Source organism: Apteryx rowi, unplaced genomic scaffold, assembly GCF_003343035.1.
Source record: "Apteryx rowi isolate R43461 unplaced genomic scaffold, aptRow1 scaffold_317, whole genome shotgun sequence".
Taxonomy (NCBI): Eukaryota; Metazoa; Chordata; class Aves; order Apterygiformes; family Apterygidae; genus Apteryx; species Apteryx rowi.
In genome coordinates, this window is record NW_020449608.1 from 759223 (window position 1) to 783154 (window position 23932).

At 42.1% G+C, this 23932-nt stretch overlaps 1 protein-coding gene across 1 annotated transcript in view; it reads right to left on the reverse strand.

Moving 5' to 3' along the window:
• Positions 1-2685: 2685 nt before the first annotated feature.
• Positions 2686-23932, reverse strand: part of PDE9A (phosphodiesterase 9A) — a 30403-nt gene continuing 9156 nt past the window's right edge. Inside the window, exons 5-15 of the mRNA XM_026070713.1 lie at positions 21151-21232; positions 18622-18696; positions 14944-15030; positions 11544-11648; positions 10336-10418; positions 9273-9429; positions 7994-8107; positions 7215-7319; positions 5533-5661; positions 5251-5346; positions 2686-3558 (exon numbers count right to left, since the gene is read on the reverse strand). Coding sequence (XP_025926498.1) covers positions 3508-3558; positions 5251-5346; positions 5533-5661; positions 7215-7319; positions 7994-8107; positions 9273-9429; positions 10336-10418; positions 11544-11648; positions 14944-15030; positions 18622-18696; positions 21151-21232 — 1084 coding nt within the window. The 3' untranslated portion in view covers positions 2686-3507. The remainder of the gene's footprint in view (positions 3559-5250; positions 5347-5532; positions 5662-7214; positions 7320-7993; positions 8108-9272; positions 9430-10335; positions 10419-11543; positions 11649-14943; positions 15031-18621; positions 18697-21150; positions 21233-23932) is intronic.

Genomic DNA, 23932 nt, shown 5'->3' on the forward strand with positions numbered 1-23932 from the left:
TGCCTTAATGTAAAAAAATAACACTGAGACATAATATTCACTCTTATTCATTGGATTTGGGAGAGAAAAGATTAAAACTCACTTCAGACTTCTATCTGGCTGTCTCAAAAACTTCATTTTCATGCTAAGCATGGTTTTAAAGTGTCACTGTGAAAATGTGTGACATTTTAATTGACTGATTGCCAAGATTCTCAAATCCATTCATTTACATATGAATCACAGTGTCAAATATTATGGAAAAAAGTACAGGAAACTAGAATTATGAGAGAATGCCTTACTTTCCCCTTGGTTAAACATACGTTGGGAGGAGGAGTGTCTCTTAGAAATCAAATATTACAAAGACAAATGAGATTAAAAAATGCTGTGGCCTCCCAGTTTATGCCAGTGATTGGTAATGACTGCTTGTGGTCTTTTTTGCAACTGTCTAGAAATAGCAGCCTGGATGTTGCCTGTTCTTTCAATGAGCCACACAGTGCATTACAACATCATGACAGTCATCAGTGCTGTCTTGAGTAAGAGTTGCATTCCCTTCTCTGTCTTTCTGATGCAGCTCCAATAAAGTCAGCAGGATTTCACTAGCATCCATAGATCATCTCCCTCCAGCAAACAGTTTTCAGGTTGCTCTTAAAAGTGGTGGAAAACAAAACCAGCACCAAGAGCCATCAATTACAAAACTCCCATGTTCCTCAATTAGAAAAGGCTAAAGAGTCTTCACTATGCAACTAGCTACTGTATGCCAGAGGCCGTGACTAGGCTTGTGGGAGCGACGTTAAGCACATGCATAAATACTTGTTGGATTAGGGTTTATGGTTAGAGAAAATCCTTCCAAATGAAACAAAACCTCCTATCAGGATCTCACTCTTAAACAATTTTAGCAGGAGGAGGGTGCAGTCAGCTTCCTACAGCAGGTTTTCTCRTCTAATGCAAGTAGCTCAATGCAGGACTTCATATATTCTGAGCAATTGTTTATAGCTCCTATGCAGCACATTTGCTTTGGGACCTGATCTGTGACAGAAATCCACTTGAATGGAGATGGTAAATTTGATTTGCTTGAGAAAAAGAAGTGAAGAGTTCCACGGCAAAACAATCTGGGTCACAATGTACTTTGGATTATAAGATTTAGTACAGAAAAAGGCCCAAGCCACAGAATTCAGAGTCAGCTTTCAAGCATCAAAAAGTTTGAGGGTAATTAAAACGAGAGTTTAGTTCATCCACTTGTGAATATGACTGCATAACTTGGAGCTGACGCTGTGCTTGGATCTTCCCATCTCCCTTGTGCTCCCCCAAGGCCATTCAAATCCAGGGATCAGACACTTCTCCAATTCACAGCAGAAAGCAAAAAACCAATATACACACACAAAAGGCTGTTTAAAGGAGAAGACAGCTTGGGTAGAAAGAGGTACCAGCAGGGACAACTAGCTGTGGGTCTGTCATGGGTCTCTGAAAACATGCAAGCAGGAAGAGGGTAGGGGCTTGGTCATTTCAAGGTAATACTGCTATCCTCAGAGAATTAGAGAGTAGCTGAAATAATACAGTTTGGGGCAAAAGAAATAGACCAAACAATGGTAATGCTATTGAGGGAGAAACAGAGGGAAACTGAGAATTAATGTGCAGAAAAAAATGGGAGAATTATTCTCTGAATTTCCAGGGCAGAAGGCAGTGCTGAACATGGTACTAGTCACCTGGTACTTCTAGAGAGGCTGAGTTTCCCAAGGTGTTACCTGTGTCATGAGGGGGAAGACTGGCCACCTACCTACTCTCGTCTTTGTGAAAAGAAGCTGAGACAGCCCGCGTGGCTGTGGCCTTGGCAGAGGTATGGCACTAGCGTGGGTGTCCGCTGGTGGGAACACAGGGAATAATGCAGCTTTTGTCCTTTGTGCTGGAGTATTTGCAGCAGATTCACAAAACAACCTAGGAGAAGGTGAACTGCCCCTCCTCCCCCCTTTTGCTTCTGCTTAGCAAGCCTGGTTAAAAGCATACGTCCACATAAGCTGCACTGGCAATATTTCATATTCCTCTACTCTAAGGAAGATTTTAAAACTGAGGGTTGACTTGTGCCCTCAGTTTCCCCTTCATAACCCCACTGGAGGCTCTGGTGTGACATTTTGGGGATATTCACCACCCATTCTAGCAACTTTATTGCTTAACATGGCCAGCTAAGCTGGGGGGCAGCCTGTGTGAGCTCCCTGTGTTGGCGCAGGCTTGCTCTGCTGTGGGTGGGCGGCTCCTGAACCCAGGGGTGGCCAAGCGGCATAGCCATGGGTCACCTCTTGTGGGTGCAAGGAAGCAGGATTTCTTTTGGCCTCACCACTTGCGAGGCCGTGCACAGTCATCCCTGACAGCACGGCCTGCCACTGGGCTGTATGGCTGCAGCGCTGGGCAGGGCTTGGCTGCCAGCACTCACAAAGTCATCAGCAGAAGTGAAGCTGTTTCGGTGCTGCTCCTATGGTGTAATGATGCCACAGAAAGATGTTTCTAAAACTTCTCCTCTTAAAAAGTCCAGACCCTCCCCTCTCCTTTACAGCCCCTCATCTTGTATTCATTATAAGAGCACTCATCTTTGGGAATGGAGGCAGTTTTTATGTGGACATAAAAGAAAACAAGTGTGACACCCATTTCTGTAGAAGAATATATTATTTAGCAGATTAGTTTGAAAGTAAAAAAAAAAAACTGTACATCTTCAAAGGTTTTTCTTGTTGCTGTTGCTTTTTGCATCCACAAGGATAAAAATATGCTTTCATGGTAGTCTCAGCTGTGAGCTCCCTTTGCTCATGCTGAAGGATCCCATGATGCCTACCTGTACCAGGCCAAAAAGCAAACCTCCAAACCCACTAAGGTTTTTTTCTGCATTCTTCTAGTGTAGAAAAGAAAATTTGCATCCAATATACTGGGCTTCTGAATGTACTGTGAACACTATAAAATTCAGAATATTATACAGAGAAATGTGTCATTAGGGCCTACTAGGCAAACAAAAATATATGCCAGGACCCCTGTCAGAATATAAGCATCTGTTAAGCTATGCTGTAATTAGCATACTGCTGGACACATATATGTAGTATCTTGAATAGAATGACGTTTTTTGGTTTTGGACTTCAGTGGATCATCTTCCAGAAGAGGCTCCTTAGCCAAACTCCACTTCATCTCTGTAGACTGCGGGCCTAATTCCCGACGATCACCAAAAGGGCAAACCTGCTGAAGGTCTGAGTCCTGCTGCAACCTTCAGAATGTCCGCAGGAGAATCCTGCTGGGGGGGCTACGGCACGTGCTCTGGAGTGAGGGGAGCCCTCAGTGCCTGCCCGCGGTGGTGCCTGTGCAAGCAGTCTGCAGGCTACAGACTCACAGGCAGAGGGTGGCTGGTAAGCTGGGCACCCATGCCTGCCACCTCTCTGGAGGACAGGTTCCCAGGTGGTTGTTGATGTAGCCACCATGTCTACTTGGCAAAGATAATATAATTTCAAAAAACAAAATAACCTCATGGCTTATGCATGGCTCAGAGTCTTTTTCTTCTCACTTTTCGGTGCTTCCAGCGGTCAAGCTTTCACTTTTCTTTTTCTGCAACTGAAATGAAGAGCAAAGCAGAATAAATACCACTGACTCACACAGTGCCCCCACTGCTGCGAGTCCAATGCTACTTTCTCCACAAGGCATATGCTAAATTTCTCAGGAAATAACAGGCAACCACTTGGTATATCACAGGCTGGAAATCAGTATTTCTCATTATCCGCTGTGTTAGGCTCTAGGATTATTAGCTACCTCCTTTTGTTTCAGGGTATTTCTGAATTGAGGCAGTTGTCATTTTCCCAAGACCTCTTGTACACTGTAATTAAAGCTGCATCAGTCTGTATAACAATTCTGTTTTGACAGCTTCTGTAAATTAGAAGTAAAATTTCAGTTCAGCTTGAAACATGAAGAGGTCTCAGAAAGGCTCTCTGTCATCTTTGAGCTCTTTTTCCCTCCTTTGAGGAATGCTCTGCAAAGCCATTGTAAACCAAAGAATGCCTAGAAGATTTTCTTCTTCTTTATAAGTTAGTGCCCTCAAAACTTGTGCTTTTTGATTAATCAGCCTTAGTATTTGTGCTGCTGAGAGGAGGACTGTTCCCTCCAAAATGCTTTGGAGGAAGTGGGAGCCATAGCAGATAGCTACTCTTCCCCTCACCCAGCCAGTGAGAGATCAAGTAAATGAATCTTCATTTCCCACATATCAAAGAATATCAGCACAACTAGTTCTTCAGGGCACTTCTCAATTTATTTTGGTGATAGAGTGACAGATAGGGTCCTGTCTACATGATAAAACTGTTCTTGTCGGGAAAACCCTAGAGAGTGCAATGCTGTTCTGGGTAGGTTTTGTTATCTGTCTCAGCAGGGAAAAGAAATGTTCAGAGGTGTGTAAAGAAGTCAGTAAGCTAAGAGAAGGTTTTAGGATTTGTCTGCTGTTCCAGCACTGCAGGCTGCAGGGTACTGCAGGAGCTGAGGACAGCTCAGCCRCTGGCATGCCTGCTGTTGCACAGCGGCTACAGGCACCCAGCTCCTGGGGACTGGCCTCATCTGTGTCCTCGCCTGGCTTCTGAGGCAACACAGACATAGCCAGAGAGAGTAAACGTGGCTATGCGTATATCCGAATTTTCCTGTCTTGCATATTAAAACAAGAGACATCCCATTCATGGAGATCCCTACCCAGCTTGGGCCATAAAATGAATCCGTTGGTTGTCTGGTTAATCCTACCGAGTGCTGTGTACCTGWGTGTGATTCCCCATAAAATTCCAGGCACATCCTCGATGATAGGTATGTGAGTGGAATTTTCTTCTTCAATAAGAAAACTAGGCCTCTCTGGTGCAGCCCTTGAACTGAGATAAATTTTGCCCTCTCCCAGAACATTTTGGAGCAGTCTAGTCCAGGCTAACTTCCTCCCAGGGTGAGGAATTTCCTTCCTGGGATAGGTGCTTGCTAAAGTGCTCCCCTCAAACAGTTATCTTCAGGCTTTATCTCCAGGTCCCTCACTTTCAGGCAGCTCTATTCCTCTGGCCATGCTTCTGTGGTACCTGGCAGATGTAAGTACACATTCTTGTGGGCACATACATCCTGTGATACCTTCCTTTATGCAGTTAGATATAATGAATGTGTTTCTCATGACTATGATTATGCCATAAGATTCCTACTATTTGGGAAATAAATTACTATTAAATTATTACATTTGACTTATAATTATTAAGTTATAAAGTTTGCCTTATGAAAAAGATATTTAGCGCTTACCTCTTTCATAGCATCATCTATCTGTTTTAATTCCTCATAGTGGTCTCTGGATTCCCAAAGAGGTTGGAGCATCACCTCCTCCACTTCTGGGAATAGCTAGATGAAAAAAAGAGAGATGCTAACTTTTCCTTTTGTATTCATTAACTTATACATGCTAGAAACAGACTGAAAGGAAGGGTGCGACTCATGCATTCCTGTTTCCCTAGCTAACAAAATGCCTATCACAACAAACAATGAAGTTGTGCACACTCCCAGTTCTCCTTCTCACATTTGATAACTTACCTTTGTCACTGTTTCGAACATGGGGATGAGAACAAATTTAAGGAACCCGATCTGTGCCGTTGGTTTGGTCACTTTATCGCGGTCCATGAAAGGTGCCACTGGAAGCCCCTCAGATTTTTCTCGATCGCTCTGGAACAAATTCATAGTGAACAAATATTAACCACAGCTAGAAGCCTGTGAGGAGAGTAATGTGCTGAGTAGACCAATAAACAAAAGGCAGTATTCTGTAGCTACATCTCAGTGGTATAACTGAAGATAAAATGGAATAGAAATCTGCTTCCTTCAGGCTAATATATCCTGCTTTGTTCAGAGCAAGCATCTGAACAGATCTGCACAGTACTGACATGAAAGCAGTCACCTGCGGTCTTACAGAGCAATGAGGCCACCTGATTCCCATTGAAAACTCATGGGTCTTGTGGGGAAAAATATTCCTGAGCATTCAGAAAGGTGGTAATGGCTCTTTGCCACTCTGTAAGAGAGGAATGGGTCCTTGATTTCTTCATTCTCCACAGAGTGATTCTTCTTGGGTATTCAACCAGAAATTACAAACCTTCTTTAATAATGACTACAGCTAGTGCCAGCTTATCCAGRGACCTGTAATTTCTAGACTCAGCAAGAGAAGGCTAAATATATGTGTTCAGGACTTTAGACTGCTTTGTGCAAACCACAGTCCAGACCTTTCATTGGCATAAATGAGTATAGCTCCATTGGCTGAAATGAGTTAACCACGTTACCTGCTTGACCACATGACTCACTATTCCTGTGTGGGTTCATGTGCAAGCAGGTCACGGACTGTGCACCCAAAAAAGACAACCTGTTACAGGCTTTCTCTCCCCCGTGYTGGGTCTGTAGGCACACAGTAGTGCTTTTGTTTCATATCTGGATGGCCAAAACAGCAAGGCACATGGATAATACAATTTTAAGTAAAAAACTACAGTGCAGTGAGCTAGAGGTGCTTGTGACATGACACACTGTTAGTGGTCTCTGCCTCTTGTCAGAAGCTCTCCTCTGCAYGCACCCTGTCAACGTGTGGAAGAAACACACAAGATGATAGCTCCAGCCTGTTGTCCTCCTCAGACCACTGCAGCTGTGTGTTGCTTGTGATGCCAGCTGTGGCAGCATGCTCAGCCTGTGTGCAGGAGACAGCTGAAGGCTGCTCTTCCAGAGACCTTTTTTTATTCAATCAGAAATCGTGTCCAGCTAGGAATCCAGTGAGGGACAATTGTTCGGGGAGCTTAAAATCAGACTTTGCACACCTTTGCAAGTTTTCTGCTTTTTCTTTCAAATGTTCACACGCAGTTAAAATAATCTAAAATAGTTCCATGTAATATTTGATACCATTAATTGACAATTTTATCTTGCCACTGCTTTTCCCTTTTGGCTCAAAAAGCATTTATATGTCAAATGAACTTGCAAGGCAGCCCCTTTTTAGAGAACAAGCTTCAGTCTGATAGCATTAGGCTTTTCAGGTTGCTATTGTCTTTCAACTACAAATTACTGTCAATTACATCCACTTGCTTTCTGAGCAGCTTCTCTGGCTGAAAGCCTTCTGTAGCTTTCTGTAAAAGAAGCCTTTCCATCCTGGAGCTGGACTGGGCTGTCAGACCGCAGGACAGCTCCCACTGAAGTGGGAATCAGTAATAGCAGCAATCTGTGCAGCTGAGTCTCTCCCTCATTCTTACCTGCATAAAATATTCCTCTAGTAAGCAGTCTACCCAGGGCTCCGCTACTTCCATTGGGCGGACTTCATTGGAGATATCACAGCATTTTATCAATACCATCTTCAGCTGAAAGAGGATAAATACTTTAATACTGCAGTCATTGCCAGCCCTTTTTCCCTCTCCAGAGCTTGTGTCTTTATGATGCAGGGGGAGAGAATACTTTCAGACAGAAAGGACAGTCTTAGGATTAAATCAGAGGTCTTAAATAATCTGGATACTTTTCCATTCTCTCAGTGACACTGAGTAAACCACTTATCCCCCCTCTACCTCGGTTTTCCTGTCTGTAACTCTGGGATGTGTTAGAGTGGAACATGTGCTTATATATCATATGAAGAACTTCTGAGATTTAACCAYGAATGATCATAAAGTTCTCTGAGAGTGTTTGGATGGAGTCAGAGGAAAGGCTTCCATGAACTTCAAAGACCATTGGATTAGGAAGCAGAGGAGACTTGAATTTGTACTGGAYGCTCTTTCTGCATAATAATGGACAAAAAGAATTTGTATCCTGACAGAGTAAATGTATTTTATTACTGATGGCACTCCAGGACTTTTTAAGCCCAAATGATTTATTTTTTATAACGTGCTTCCAAATTTGTAATTCTTTTTGGTGGGGCAGAGGGCATTAGAAAAGATTCTTTTATAATAATACATCTTGAAACTTGATTTTTAAACAAATGCACATTCATCTGCAAGATTTCATACTGTGCACAGAAAAATGATAATCCACAAAATCTCCTTACACAGGTCATGTGTTCTTCATTAGAGTAATCGAAATTTTCCATTTTTTCCTTGAAAGAGTCCAGTATTTCTGCATGTCTTGCCATGTCTGTAGCCAGGATTAATGTAATTATCCCCTAGTAAAGAAAACATGTTCACATATTAACTCAACATTGTATACAAAGTCTATTATTGCAGAGAAAAGTGGGGGTGTTACACAGAAAAAACCCAGATGTATTACATCAGTAACACTGAAAGGGGAACTTTCTGACTTCAAACCACCAAGTAAACTAGAAAAGAGTTATAAAGAGGTCACGGTATATTGGAGTGGTATAACACCAGTATTATATTCTGGAGGCAGTAAGTTTTTTTCGTTCTGACTGGCTGATTGTGGAAATACAGTTGTACAACAGGTTGTTAAAAGCCACACTCTGCTAAGATCTACTCTTGGTCCCTTGGAAAGGGGACAATATATGTTTTGCTGCTGTCTCTATTAGCAMAAAGAAGAGACAAAGATCAGTAGATGAGCATGTCCTCTGTACTCATCCTCCTTGGATGAAGGACTTTGAAATACCCAACCACAGGCAAGGCGGTAGGGGCTCTGTACCCCCCTGCTAGGCAGAGTTTATGACCGGAAAATACATGGTTAATTTAAAGCTGCAGGTTTTCATGCAGATCTGTCCATTTTGGTCCATACCTGCTTCCCATGCATTGGCAGAATCAGTGACTCTAGCTCGGCAGTATTCGAGCCCTTTTTTTGGTCTGCTTTTTCATTTAGTGTGTAAGGGAGGTGTGGCATGGAAAGTAAGAACAAATATTGGCCCTTAATGCTATAATGGGAATTACAGTGTTGTTCACTGTCACAGAGATAACTGTGATGACTCCCAGTCCACCATAGCCTCTTCCAATGGCAAAAGTGCTCTGCTGTTGTAAATCTTTTCCCATTTCAAAGCCTCCCTTAAAATTAATACAATGTTCTCTTAAAGCATAAACTTCTGTCATGAGAGCTTAATCCTTTCCCAGTCAGAGCTAATTGGCTCCTTCCATAACATAAATATCTATACAAAAAATGTCACAGGCTTTAACAGTCAGGATGTGCTCATTATTTCTCAGCAAGACGTTCCAGGGAGTGCTCTTGTGGAAATCATCCAAGAATCCCTCTTGGATCCTTCCAGTGTGAGGGTTTTTTTCAGTCCTACCCTCTAGGGAGAATGATCCACTTGCATTGTTCAGCAGGGAGGTCTGTGCATGCTACAACTTCAAGCAGAGTTTGTATGACACAAATGGGACCAGCATTCATACCTGTCTTATCTGTTTGAACTGGTCCTGGTTGACATTGGAGAAAATGTTGTATTCTGGCTGGGAAATGATCTGGAAAGCCACAGCACAGTGATGGTTCTCCAGTGGGGAGATGTCATTGTAGCGTACTGCAAGCTCTGTTCGTGCATTTATCTGATAGCTGACGTGAAAAGAAACAATGAGAAGTCCTGCAGATACACACCAGCTGCTCTAAAACATGCTGCTTACTTTTATTTACATTCTTTTGAACACTTATTCAATTAGCTGCAATTTTTTTTTGATTGTTAATACTAAATCAGACTTTTAGAGAAGATGGATATTACTTTAATATCACTTCAGGCACTCTTCCCCTGTAGGTTATTTTATTTCACCAAGTCTCTGTAGCTTAAAATGCCAAAGAACATTTTATTTCACCAACTCTCTGTAGCTTAAAATGACATAGAACAAATACTGAAAGAATGTTTTGGGTTTCATTCAGCTCCCACGAATGCTGACAGATGGATACTCAATCAGAACTGGCTTCTGCCCTTATTTAATGAATGACTACAAATAAATTAGATTCTCTCTCCCTCCTTCTCTCTTTCACACATACATACAGAAAAGCAAAAGTGACCATGAGTAACACTTCTAGTTTCCTCACATGATAGTAGATAGAATAATACAGACTTTGTAATCTATAACTGTGAAATAATGTTTAAGTCAAATCACCCTTTGTATTTTATTGTTATTGTTACATTTCAGTCAGTGGAGCTATACTCATCTATGCCCTCTCAGCTGTAAAACATTTCCTTTTTTTTTTTTCCTCAGGAATAGAGAGGGAAGTGTCAGGGTAGAAATCTGAAAGAGCATTTTCCTCACAGAGCTGAGGGCAGCTGGCAACTCCAACCTAGACCTGAGGTTTCTGCATGAAGTTCTKCCCTGGCCTATGTGTGAGTGAACAGCAGGGCCTTGGGGGAAGGCTGTGGCCTGCTCAAGCTGTGAGGAGGAAAACCTGATCCACGAAAACGCCAGCTAGTGTTACCTTCCCAACAAATTTTAGGARAGAGAAAGCAAGAGACAGACTTACGTATTGTTATAACCAGGGTGATCCAAGTCATGGCACACTGCTGCAGTCATGAGAATCAAGATGTCAATTTGGGAAAATTTCTCCTGCAAAGTACAAACCATTAATATAGTCTTGCAATTTCTACTTCCTCTGTCCCCATAAATGAAAATAAGAAAAAAGCCCACATTTACATTTCAGGGAGATGCAAATCTGAGCAAAATGAAATATATTTCCATAGTTCAACTTACTTTCCATCAAAAATGACTGAGATCTGCCTTTGTTGCATTAAATAACAGCAGCTCAGAGGAGGCAATTTGCCTCAAACTTGCTATTACTGCAGAAGTTGTATGAAAGCACAGAGATATTAATACAGTCTCTTACAAGTCATTTGAGTATCTTGATTAGTTTAGTTAGGACTGGAAGATAACTTAGCTGTCATTACTTTCTGTATTAACTAAAGTTATAAAAAGAGTGAGAAAAATTAAATGTAACATTTCTACAGCTTCTGAATAGGATGAACTTCCATGCAAGAAAGTTTTTCTTCATACTCCTGTTGGCAAGGAAACAGACTTAGGCCAGAAACCTAGAGACACTTAACTATGGAAAAAAGGAGATTTTTGATGAATAAAAACTATTTTTTACCAAAATGGAATGAATATGCAAACACAGGTTTTCAAATCAAAGGAAAGAAATGATGCCTGTAGTTTAGGAGATTGGACAGGTCAAATATGAATCTTGCATATGGTACATGCAATGCATTATTTGCACTAGCTCACCCAGGGGCAATCATAGTTTTGGAAAAAACCTCTGTGGAAATATTTTGTGTCATGGACAAAGCTCACATCCTCAGACCATATTTCAGTAGGCTTTTGGATCCAATTTGTAAATATTTTATGCTATCAAAATTTGAAAAGGGCTTTTGTGTACAAATTGGGAATATGCTGAAAGTGAAGGTAGCTCCACAGCAACCTCAGAAAGCCCAGGCAGCGTCTGGGGTCTGAGACGGGGTGGCTGAGTGGGCAGCCAGAGGTGAAAAACCAACAGCTTGCCCAACACCTGCCCTCTTCTCTCCAGGGACTGAACAAGGGCAGCTACCACAAGACTCACCATTTACAAAGAAGTCGGTGGCCTCTTTGGCAGGCAAGACGGCACAGGTTTCATGGCGCTCAGTGAATGAGCATGTGCCCCATGAGGAAAATGGAGGGCTAATATCTGGATGGGGGACATACCTGGAGACTGCAGAGTGAGATCATGCTGTACATCATCTGGGTCACGCAAAAGCAGTGCCGGAAGTTATGGAAGGGGTTGTTTCTGTAATTGTCATGAATACACAGCTGCAGAAAGAGGGAAAGAAGCAGTCACAGATAGGAGAGTGCTTTTTTATAAAAATGTGCATACATATGCTTTCCAGTCTCCCTGGAAGCACTGTATGTCCTTATAGAAGTTCTGTGGAGCCCAATATTTTTCTCTGCTAAGACAAAGTTGCAGCACAAGGCCCTCTGACACTCTTTCTGTCTTTCTAGGGGAGGACAAGAAATAACTACCTTTCAAGAACTTGTCAACACCTTAGCTATGCAGTGGTGTCCCCAAACTGCACTAGAAGGGACTTATTTCCCAGCCACAACAGGGCTACTCATGTGAAGTCCGTGACAGCCCACTGATTTTTTCTTAGTTTCACAATTCTGAGCACGTTTGGAATCAGTAAACTCTGAGACAGGTAATGCTTGTAGCAGCTTCTCTCTACTACCAGCTAGCTATGGGTAAGCATCCCAATGCACCTGTAAATGCATCTCAGTCCTATGATAGGACTCTGTGCTCTTATCCTGAATTTGTATTTCAAACTGTGCAGTCATTAAACAGCCACTTTGGGGTATGTAAAGAACACAAAGTACATCCTCATTCCCCTCGCTCACTGAATGTAAATCGCAGCTCTGAAATCTTCAAAGCTGAAATGTAGTTGTTATCTCATTTGCAAATACTCAGAGGAAGTGCTTTGGAATGTGTCTCTTGGCAGAGTGAAGATGTGAATACACATGCAGTAGCACACCTGTGTAGATTTTCTACCCTAGGAAGCATGGGTGAGATTTAGCTGTGCAGACACATGGGACTAACTTTTATGTATTTTAACTCCCCACAGACCCTGGCTGTATACTCTCATTACAAATGCAAGGTAAAGCAGTTTTGGTGTGTTCCTTGCTACTGTTAGCCATGCCAGCTGGGTGAAGCTGGCACAGCTGGGTTAAAACATGCCGCAGTTACTCTTTTAATGTACTAGGTTGTCTTCAGTAACTTTTCCTGCACATCAGCAGCACTGCTGGACCCCACCTGCTGAAGGCCCCATAGCCTGGACCCTAAAGAGCCCTTACCCACATGCCTCAATTACTGAATTTGAATTAATGACACTGATGGGATTCTTATCCCCTTCTCTAGCTAAAGGGTGAATTTACCGAGAGAATCCTCAGGACTCTTCAGGATCAAACCCTTTAACCTGGCATGTGACTTCTAGAAAGCCAAAGCATGCATAGCTCTGGACGAAGATGTGGGCTTCACTGTGGGCTTTCACTGCTTATTAAATATTTGGGCTTCATTGCAAAAGCCATTCAGATTCTTCTGCAGCAAAGACTTTAAAATTACATTACATTATTTTAAAATCAGTAACTAATTCCACCATATGGTTGACAGCCAGGCTCACGGACGGTGGGCGGTATCTCCCAGCCTCTGCACAGACACATCACTCATGCACAGGCACAGCAACACTGCATTGGTGTAATGTATATCTCCAGCAGTGGAGCTTGGAGCATCCCGGGGGAGTCCTGACTCACAGCACTGAAGGGCTGGAGTGATGGGACTGCACTGCATTAGCCATCCTTTCCTCTGCTTTCTGCAATACTTCTGTAGCCAGTGGATGTGGGAGCACGTAAGAAAGTATATGCAGGATGCAGCTTTTTCTCACCCACTGAAGTTCAAACTGGTGCCCATGCTAGGCCTGGGGAAGTATCACAGCTTGAGGCAGACTCCTCGGGGCTTTTTTCAATCACTTTTCTTTCTGTGAAGCTAGTTGTTTGAGAAAGGAATTCTCACCGTGTCTAAGATTTGCATAAAATATATAGGAAACTCCCCTCATTGTTCAGAATGAGTATCTTAAGTGCTAGCAGTAAAAAATAACTTAGAGAAATGAGCTAACAGGAAGCCGCCTGCTGTAATGCTTGTGGGTGGTATGTTGATGCGTGTTGGCATATCACCTTGTTTCCCATGTTTGCAGGCTGTGAGACAGGAGGAGGAAATTTTCTGTTTTATCTGCTCTGTGCTAGTCTTGATTGTATTGGGTTTCATCCTACCCCTTCTGTTCAGCTAGTTTCCAAGGTCAACAATACTAAGCTTTTCAACTGTCTCCTTCAGGGAGAGATTTCTCAGGTCTTGATCATATTTTAAATCTCCTTAAATGCAGTCATAATATTTTTCTAAAATGGCCTAACCAGTGCTACACATAAATTCCAAGTGAGCCTTATGCTTTGCATATAGACATGTTTATATTTGTCCATTTTATCCCTTATTCCAGTCTCTAATCAGCCTAATGCCTCGTTAGCTTTGGACTGCAGCAGCACATCAAGCAGTGACAATCACTGACATAACTACATTTGTGCCCAGGTGCTTTTTGCTCTTGATGTACTTATTGGTATGATGAATTCAGTGTTTTAATTTGCGTGTCCTAGCCACCTTCTGCCTGCATGGAATTTGTTCAGACCTTTCTGGAAGTCTACATAAATCATATAAAACAGTTCCCTCTGTTCTGTGCATACTCTTCAGATAATTAAATGAGATTAGTAAAACATAATTCTTGTCCATGGGAATTGTAAGAAACTTATTCACACCATGAACTTCATGTCATGATGTTTTTAGTTATTGTTTCAATAAATTTGCCAGGTAGAGATGTCAGTTTTGCTAACTATAATTATTGAGGTTATTCCTACATCCTTTTTAAACAACAAGTAGTATATTTACTATTCTGCAGTCCTCTAGGAAACTGATGGGTTTTACTGAGAAAGTCAACATATTCTTCAGCTTTTTAACAATTTCATTCTTATGCTCCCCCTCAGGCCTGAAAACTTATTGTTTTTCAAATGCTCCAGTGTTTCTTCTTTAGACATCTTAGTTTCTGGTATGATCTCATCTTTATCATGTCTGGCATCTCTGCAATATTCCCAACATTGAAGACCAAGGCAGAAAAAGTTCTTTAGCTTCTCAGCAATTTCTTTTCTTTCCTTCCTTGCTCTTTTAGTCCCTGTGATTTAGCACACCTAATAATTATTGTACTGACTGGCTTTTTTGGCTATATTTGAAGATGTTCTTGTTGTCTCCATTTACATCAAGAAAGAACAGCAGTCACTGGAAATGAATTGCTTGTAGTAATAGAAGGCTCAGCAAATAAATTCAAAACAGTTAAAAATTGTCATCTGTGACCACAAGAATGCAAACATTTGCAGAAGTGCTTACACTTTAAGGGTGTGTGTAGATTGACTGCTTTCAGTGGGATTACTCATGTGAGCAAAGCTAATTCCATGCCTAAGTATTTTGGTTTTGATTTCTGAATTTGAAAAACTGCAAATATCAGTAAACTGAAATACTTACCAGCCACCTCTTTAATGTAATAGGATTGATGTTGAAGTCTTTAACCAGTCCAAGATCATGGTACATATGTTCTAAACAACTCAGCATCTGTGGCCAGGGATAGACAGGTTATTGGCTTGGTAAATATCACTTTAGTTTACAATACAGTGCAAAATGAATTTCCTCCTTGCAAGCCTCGTACAATTGCAGAGCCCTTTTGTTAAGATGAAAGAAAGATGTTCAAAGATTGCATGATTAAAGACAGTGCAAGAGGGGAGGTAGAGAGGTTCTGAAAGCTTTTTGAAGTAGACAGATCACTGCTGACTTCATAAGTTTTGTACAGGGCTTTGAATCACACCAGCTCTCCTTAGCAATTGTGATTCATGAATATCGTAACAATTCCTTCTCATGAAAAAGCATTGCCTTTTTCTAATTCAGCTGGGATATGGGCTTGTTCTAATGCTTGCTGAAATCAATGGGAATTTTCCCACCGACTCCAATGGCCCTAGCTGCATAGAAAAGGATCAGGCCCTAGCTGTAYAGAAAATGACAGCAGAAAATAATACATGCCTAAAGCAGTGTGTATTCTAGACACATAGCAATGTCTTTTTCTTTCATGACTTCTTGTAAATTCTTAAATCAACTATCCTAACTTTTTTTTTGTTTGTTTAAAAAAAGATCTCAGTTAATTAAAACACAAAATTGTAGCGAGTTTGTGAACCTCCGCTCCCACAATCTGGAACTATGAATCCCAACGGCTGAAATGCAAAGGCAGGCTGTTCTTTTGAGACAGCATCTGCGCCGAAGTACAAATGGGAACACAGGTAGTATGGAACTGCCACTCCTGGTTAATCTTCTGGGTTTGAAAATATTGCAAAAGAGAGGTATTGATAACCTGATGTATCTGTGCACATAGCAACTGCCACCAATCAAAAGTGAGCTGATTTCTAGGATTTCAGGACTGTATGTGTCTGCATTCTCATTTGTGAGAGCAAAATCTGCAGGGGGTAAAACGTAGCCATTATATTAGCAGTTCTTAGACTGTAGACTGATCCAAGAGTTATAATATGATGAGTGTAATATCACAAATACAGCCCTGGAGATATTTTTAGTTAGGTTTCTATTATTTAGGATCTTATAAACTCTCCAGAAAAATGATTTCATCTAATGAAATTTTATATACATCCAGGGAATATACATAGCTTACGTGGTAACAAGGAGGCTGGTTTTGAGTCATCTGAACAGGAAGAAAGAGACTTTCCCACAAGACTTGAGGGACAATGTCACGAGCTGATCTGTGCTCAGATCACACCACCAGTATTTTGATACAGATCACCTTGTCTCATTCCTAATCCCTGAGACAGAATATATGTTCTGCCACAGTTTCAGAAAAAGCTCTCTGAAACAATAAACCTGAGCTGGATCTAGAGGGGCTGAGTTACACTCAGGAAATGTCAGTCTCCCTCCACTCACTGCCCAGAGGGCTCTGGGTGAGTCACTGGGGTGATTCAGAGTCTCAAAGCTCCTCCCCTGGAGGAGGGTGAACACACGAGGGTCTCAGCCTTCATTTAAAAAGATTAATTTTAGCCTTATCGGTCAACAGCAAAAGCTTGAATATGGGACTCTTTTAAGGCTTAAAATGAGTGAGCATTTGAGAAAGAGAATGTGAGTTTGCTGGATAGCCCTGTTACCGACATACTGCAGAGCACCACATTATTTCCTTGTTTACTGAGCACACAACAACCGTTCATTGCTAAATAAGCATTGACAGAATTGAAATGTTCTCTGTAAACATAAACCAGAGCTAAAAGGGTGAGACAAACCCATGTGGTGCTCAGGTCACCAGGGTTTGTGTGGTATCTTATTTCTGGGCAGTGCTCCTCCTTGCAGGACATGCCTGATCTCCATACCCTCTTGTTAGCAGCGTTCATGCCACCATATAATGTTTCCTAGTACTCTGAATGAGTTAGTTGCTTTGCTAAAATACTATGCTTCAGCCTGCAAGAATCCGTGGAAAATGTTTTTTTGTCTCTCCCTATTCTTTCCTAGTAGTCAGAATAACAATGAGCCAACAGTGTTATGGTCCACCTGGCAAGTCGTGATTCTCCCTTGCTTGAAAGACCTGACAGGCATTCAAAAGATGGGGCAAGCCATTTTGCCTGAGCAACTGTATGGCTGTGGTGCAGAGAAATAGGGCTGGAGAGGGAGCAATAATTGCAGAGCATCCGCCTCAGCTTGGCGTGGGCCACGCAAGGAAAGCTCTGCCAGCCTCTGCAAATGGGAGACGGACCAGAACACCACCAGAGAGTCCTTCTGTTATTCTACCAGCCAGATGAAATATCTTGAATGAAATATGCTATTTCTGGGGGGTGGGGTTTGGAATATTTTTCCTTGTCATGTTCATCTAGAAATACTGAACCAGATTGACTCTGTACGTGTAATATTTTATTGAAAATTTAACTGTGCCGCTAGTGTCACCCAATCCTTCCCTTAAGAAAAACTCAGCACTAAAACCCTAATTTAGTCCTGTCCTCCCTTATGTTTTCCCTAGGTGAGATTTACTTAGATCTGTTGAATCTATTTTTACACTATATTATAAGCTGGCCATTGGAGACGCATCCTCCTTCTTTTTGTTTCTGCAGAGGCACACTGGACCTTCTAGAAGCTTCCATAATACAGACRACGAACAAAAGCAAGAAGAATAATGATAGTACTAATAGGCTGGGCATGCAGATTTGCAACCTCTTCAGAAAGTGCTACAGAAAAACCCTTGCATAAAAGGGTATGAATCAATGCATGCACCTCAGCCTGGATTCATACAGCAGCAGGTTGCTCCATTGATTTATAAGGGGTTACTAATCATTTGCTTAAAATTAAGCATATACTTTCCCAGGGGTCGATTTGTTCAGATAAGATGGCATGAGAGAACTCATGTGGCGTTAATGATAGTGCACAGATCTTTATGGGACATTACTAGGCAATGAACAATGAAAAGATTAAAAAAAATAAAGAGAAGAAGTCAAGGTCTTATAAGCAGTAAAATGTATTTGGTATCTGTAGAGAAAAAGTACTGTATTCTGGTGTGATACAATCAAAATACAGCACTATATTTTAAGTATACTAGTCTGGTTTCCTGATTTAAAAAAAGTAATTTTAAACTTACAAAACAGGAAATCTAAAATAAAAAAAAATTAGGTAAGGAATAGAAAAAGAAAAAAAAAACCTCCTTCAGATTATCCCCAATGGCTATTTTGGCCTTGTTTGTCCTCAGAAAGAGTACTAACCCAGCAAAGGGTGCTGTTGAAGGGGGGCTAATCCCTAGGGGTATGTCTTCACTGTGGAAAGGAATATTTTTCTCGATCACGGTCTCAGCAGGGACAAAGCACATCCAGGACCTCTTTGGCTCTTAGCTCCTCAGCCAGCAGAGGTTGCACCTGTATTCACCACAGGGTAGCTCGAGTCAGCTGCATAAGATGGTCAGCTTTTCACAATCATGTCAAGGCTTCAGAGCAGCAAAGACCTCCAAGGGGTCTGTGCCAGTTTCATTGACTGGTGGGATCCCTGACCTGTGACTGGGATTGCACAAGGGTCTGCACGCGGGTGGTGCAGAGACCTGGCATCCTGCAAACCTGCAGCCAAATTTACCTCCTAGTTACTTGCTTGTAAGCCCAAACTGCTATTTAATCACTGTATCATTACCTCATTGGGCTCCCACAGCCAGACGTCAAACGTTGGTTTCCGAAGAGCTTCGATGGTCTCTTGGGACAGCATGTACTGTGGATGAAACGGCAGGCAGCTTTACTGAGGGCGCCCTGCCTCTGCGCGCGGTTCCAGTCGCACGTCTCTGAAACTCCCCAGGGCCCTGCTCATGTTGGTTTTGGCCTCATTTCCCAAGGAAAAAGTTCTCTCTCTCTGTCTTTCTCCTTTTTCTCCCAGTAACTCTAGAGCCAGCAGGCCACTCTTGGTCAAAAGCAGTAAGTTCTGCAATTTTTGTGAAAAAAAAGTCACCGAATACGGAGGACATGCTGGGTGGCTGCTGACATGCACGGCTCCTAACRAGCCACAGCACAGCTGCCTCTCGCAAGCAGGCCAGCTAAGGGAGAGCAGCTCCGGGATGTGGGGGCAGACGGAGACATTTGTGGTGGGGCAAGGGATGTGGAAGATTTGGGAGAAAAGAGAGAAGTGAGGAGATGCTATGGAGGGGGTTGCCAGTGGAGGGATATAGGTTATTTCAGCAAAGAGATGTAAAGGGAGTAGGATGCTGATCCGTCCCCCACTGCATTAATTCCACTGCTAGCAAAACAATTTAGTGCATTTAGTGCATCCAATTGTGGCTAGATAATATGAAATGTATATGTTTATAATTTTAAAGTAGTTGGTGTAATATATTGAGTTTCAGATGATTTATAGTCTCATTCTGAGTATTTATTCAAGAAGTCCCACTTTTTCAAATTGGTTGTCAGCCTGTAAGATTTACGTAATTTTTTATCTTTATGCTCAGTGGCTCAAAACAAAATCCAGTTCATCATCCAGCTAGGATTTGTTTATAAAAAGAAGAAAAGAATGTGGGGGGTTAAAAGATCAGGGAAGAATCTGGACATTACTGGATCATATTTTTTAGACTCTATTGATCAAAGTCTTTTTGGAACACAAAAACCTTGTAGCTTTAATTGGCCCATTTACCATGCCTGTCTGTAATTAGTTTGGGTTTACTATACTGAGAATCTGAATGAAATTATTTGAGCCATCAAATTGTTGATATTGAATTAAGATTCAGGGAAGAATAACACTGAAGATGTATTTTCCTTCTGGAGAAGGCAACAGTTTTTGATTTTGCATATATAACGTACATTTAACATGATGTTCTGCCAGAAATCTGTGAATTAGAAATACTGATGTGTTATTTAATAACGGTGTGGTAGTGGCCACTTCTTCTTTCAGGAGAATCATCGCCTCTTAGCCTAACTGACATTGGACAAATCCATCATCTCAAAGGTGATAATAAATGTCACGGATCTGGCAAACAGAATCCAAAATTCTTCTGAAGCCAAAAACCTTATGAGCTTTGTTCTCTGGACAATAGAGTATCAGTTTACCCTGCAGTCAGTCAATACAACTCTCCATAGGATTTGTTGTTAATTCAAGTCCCGATATTATAGCAATAGATCAAAGTTGAAGGGATAGCTGGCATAAATACTTATCAAAGAAAAAAAACAGTTTTAGAATGGTTATGTTTGCCCTATATTGGGCAAAATTTAATTTGAAAAAACATAAGTCTAATGATGCCCACTTCATAGACCTAGACGTCACTTTTACTAGGCAGGGCAAAATAAATGGCAGTCTTCTAATAACATGGCCAGAACTTATAATTCATTGCTCTGCAAGGCTCTGAAGACAAATTTGCAAGGATGAATGTTGTATTATACAGCCAGGTCACATGTGACCATGTGAACTTGAAAGCCAGTGAGACAGCTTTGATCTGTGCAAGCAAATGACCACTGTTAAACTATAATTTGCACATGTGTGACCTGGTGTTTTGTCAAGGTGCGAGTTGGGCACTGAGCAGCTGCATCCTGGCAGCTTCAAATAATTCCTGTGGAGAGGACTGCAGGTGCTAGGACCAAATATCCTGTGTGTTTCATGGTTTTGGCCCCATTCGCCACTGTGAATTTGTACTTGAGTGTACCCAGTAGACATTTTTCTTCAAACATTGACATTTTCTCTAGTAAATACACTAACTCATTTTCACAGTGGCAATGAATCATCCTGGAGAGAGTCCAATGTAGCATTTTCTCTTTGTTTTCCCAACTGAAGCATCCCATAAATTACTTTTTAAATTAAAAAATAATCCATTAGGATAAAACAGGAAGCAGCACAATTTTCAATTAGAATACAACATTATAGGCTATTTTTGATTGTGTGCTACAAGCATGCAGAATAAGCAAATATTACTAAAGGAAAGAGCATTAAATGTTGACAAGTGCAAAATGGTCATTAACATTTCAAACACTAATGAGATTTCAAGTATTAAAGACTACTGAGGATCCAACTCTAAGCCCATTGCAGGCAATGACAGCTTTTCCACTGGCTTCCAGGAATTTTGGATCAGGCCCTGGGTTTAGAATAATTAAGTGATAGATGGCTAGGGAGTCTTGCATTGTAAAATGACATTTGTCAGGATGGCAAGCATGTGTTAGGATTTGGATAAGAATGAGTATTATATGGTACCTTTGGGTAGGAGGGTACATCCCGCCGGAGAGTTGGCCTCTTGTTTTCATCCAAAAAGCTGTACTTGCAGGGACAGTTAGTCCTGAAATGAAATATTCAGCCCTTAGCATTGCGGGAACAGCACTGCTTGGTCTTGAAAAATGCCAGATGTATTTTGGTCTTTTGGTAGGCATTGCCTGGAGATTTTGCCACTTCCCAGCCTCTCCTTTTCTAATCTGGTGTTGCTCAAATGCTTTAAAAGTGTGAGCCTCTTTAGGATATTCTCCCCTTGTTCAACACTCCCATCTCCCTTTCTCCATGTATTTGAATTCAGACTAGGAGTGTCTTTCTTCAGTCGTGTATCCATGGATACCCAACCCCTTCTATTTAAACCTACTAACTTTCCTTTTAGCAAACAGCTTGCGTCGACCCGTGCCATACCAGCGTGCTTTTCAGACTCGGAGGCTGCACCAGCACTAGTAAATAAAACAGCCTGCAACTCTGCTGTGCCCATAATGCCGGTTGGTATGGCAGAACTCACCGCCTCGCAGCTAAAGATTTACGTCCCCGAGAGAGCAGTCTCGCCTCACACTTCGTGTTAGGCAAGCTGTCTCATCCATGCAGTGCCCCTAGCCTGTGCTGTGGCAGCCATCCGGGAGAGTTGGGCAGGAACGCCTGAATGCTGCCAGGATCGCACCGTACTGCACCGATCAYGTGATGTTGATCTGCCTGCATTTTGCGTTTATCCCTGGAGACCCAATATTTGGGTTATCCTCTCTCATTTTCCAACCCCCCCTACCAAATGAACCTAAAAGAAAGCCCCAAATGAAACCGACTAAAACATTCCAGTAACTTTATCTGTCCCCTTTTTCAGGATTTTGCAATTTTGTATTGCATCTCTTTTTAATGCCTCTCTGTTGGGAATTGGCCCACATCTCTCTTATTTTTCCTCTTGTCTTTGATCTCTGCTATCATTTCTGATGGCATTGTCTGAATCCTTTGCAAAATTATTTTATCTTTTAGTTCATGCTGGTCAGCAGGCTTCAAACAGCTGCCTTCTCCTGCCCTGTTTAAGGAGATTCTCAGCTGGTGAAAAGCTGTCTGAATCATTTCTAAACCCATTTTCTCAAAACTCCACTGTGAGGAGTATTAGTGGGATAAAAATAGTGAGATTGGGGCATTCCTTGCCCTAATGGGAACTGGCTGCCAGGGTTAGCCGCAGGTCAGCCAACCACCGTATTTCATAGCTGTCGTAAGACTTAGAAGCCTTCATCCTACCACACTGGGGAACACCCCAGAGCCAGGATGCATCAGGCCCTTACAAATATAAAACTGTATCTGTAAGTGATCATAATTTCAAAAGACACTATAATGTTATTAGTGTCTGCCAATAGTGAGCACAAAAAGCAGACCAGCAAAAAAAAACAAGTCAAGTTGATGCCAGTAGAGCTGCTTTGCTCTTCTGCTGAGTAGAAATGCACATATCACTATGCGTGATGACTTTTATAAACCTAGCTGTTCATCATTATCCTGTTGCTTGGTAAATGTAAATGTAAGAATATGTAACTATAGATGAATATAGCTATATATATTGCAATATTATTAAAGGAATATATGCACACACACATATACATGAGTTTAGTTTAGATGTAATATCTAAATCTAACTGCAACACTTTATGTGGCAAACGACATACTGCACAGGGGATGACAAGTCAAAATAGGACCAAAACCATTTCTGCTTGCCCTGGGATGCCTCCATCCCCCGCAACACGCATGCCCTTGCACCGGTGCGGGCGTCTGTTTGTGGAGCTGCCCGGGGACAAGGCGCCCCAGCCTGGGGTCACTGCTTCTGATGGCATTGCACTGGCGGAGATGTGGTTGCCGAGGGAAGGAGAAACTACGTGCTGTTCCTTGGCACCTTGCTCCCAGGTCCTGCTTAATGGCAAGACCACACAAGGAGCACCCTCTCCTCACTCGTACACCAGAAGAAAGGTGACTCACAGCAACCCCTGACTATGTGCTGAACCTGGCCAGGATYTTGTGCAAGCCTTTCTGCGTTACTGGTGTGGGACCTCAGTTTTCACCTTACATTACAAAGGAGAAACGGTGATGTGGTGGAGCGTGGGAGTGTGTCTGTGGGACAAAGAATTGGAGATATGAGATCAACAAAAAGCACACCCAGTTCTACGGACTACCTTTTGCATGTATATATTACATGTTTTTCCAAGCTCCACATGGAAGAACAGTTGCAGGTAACTGTCACTGACAAGAAAAGCAGATCAGTATGGCACAATGTGATGCTGGGCAGAGAGAGTTAGACCTCTACTTTAACTAAAGCATCTATGCAACTCCCATGGTAGCTAGGAGCAAGTTAGCTTGGGTGCCCGCACCCAGCGTTATGTGCTGCTGAGTAATACATCTGTTTTTACCACAGCTTTTGCACATCATGTTCCATGCTGGTCTCTGACTTTTGAGGTACCAGCTGCCAGTGATTATAACTGCCACGAACCACCAGCAAAAAATTCACTTTGCCTTTGTTCACTGCGAAGGTACCACCGTCACCCAGAAAAAGGGGAGCTGCAGCTGCCCCCATAGCTCAGCCCGTCTGACTGAACAGCAGCCCCCAGCATGGTGCTGCTTCAGCACACGTGCCACAAGTGCAAGCAGGCACAAAAGGGCCTATGGGCTGTCCTAGGACCCAGCAGGAGGGATGAGAAGGGACTTAGGGACAAGTATGTGCAGGACTGAGCTGTTTTCCTGGGGTGATGACTCCAGGAGCGAGAGCAGTTTGCATTTTACAC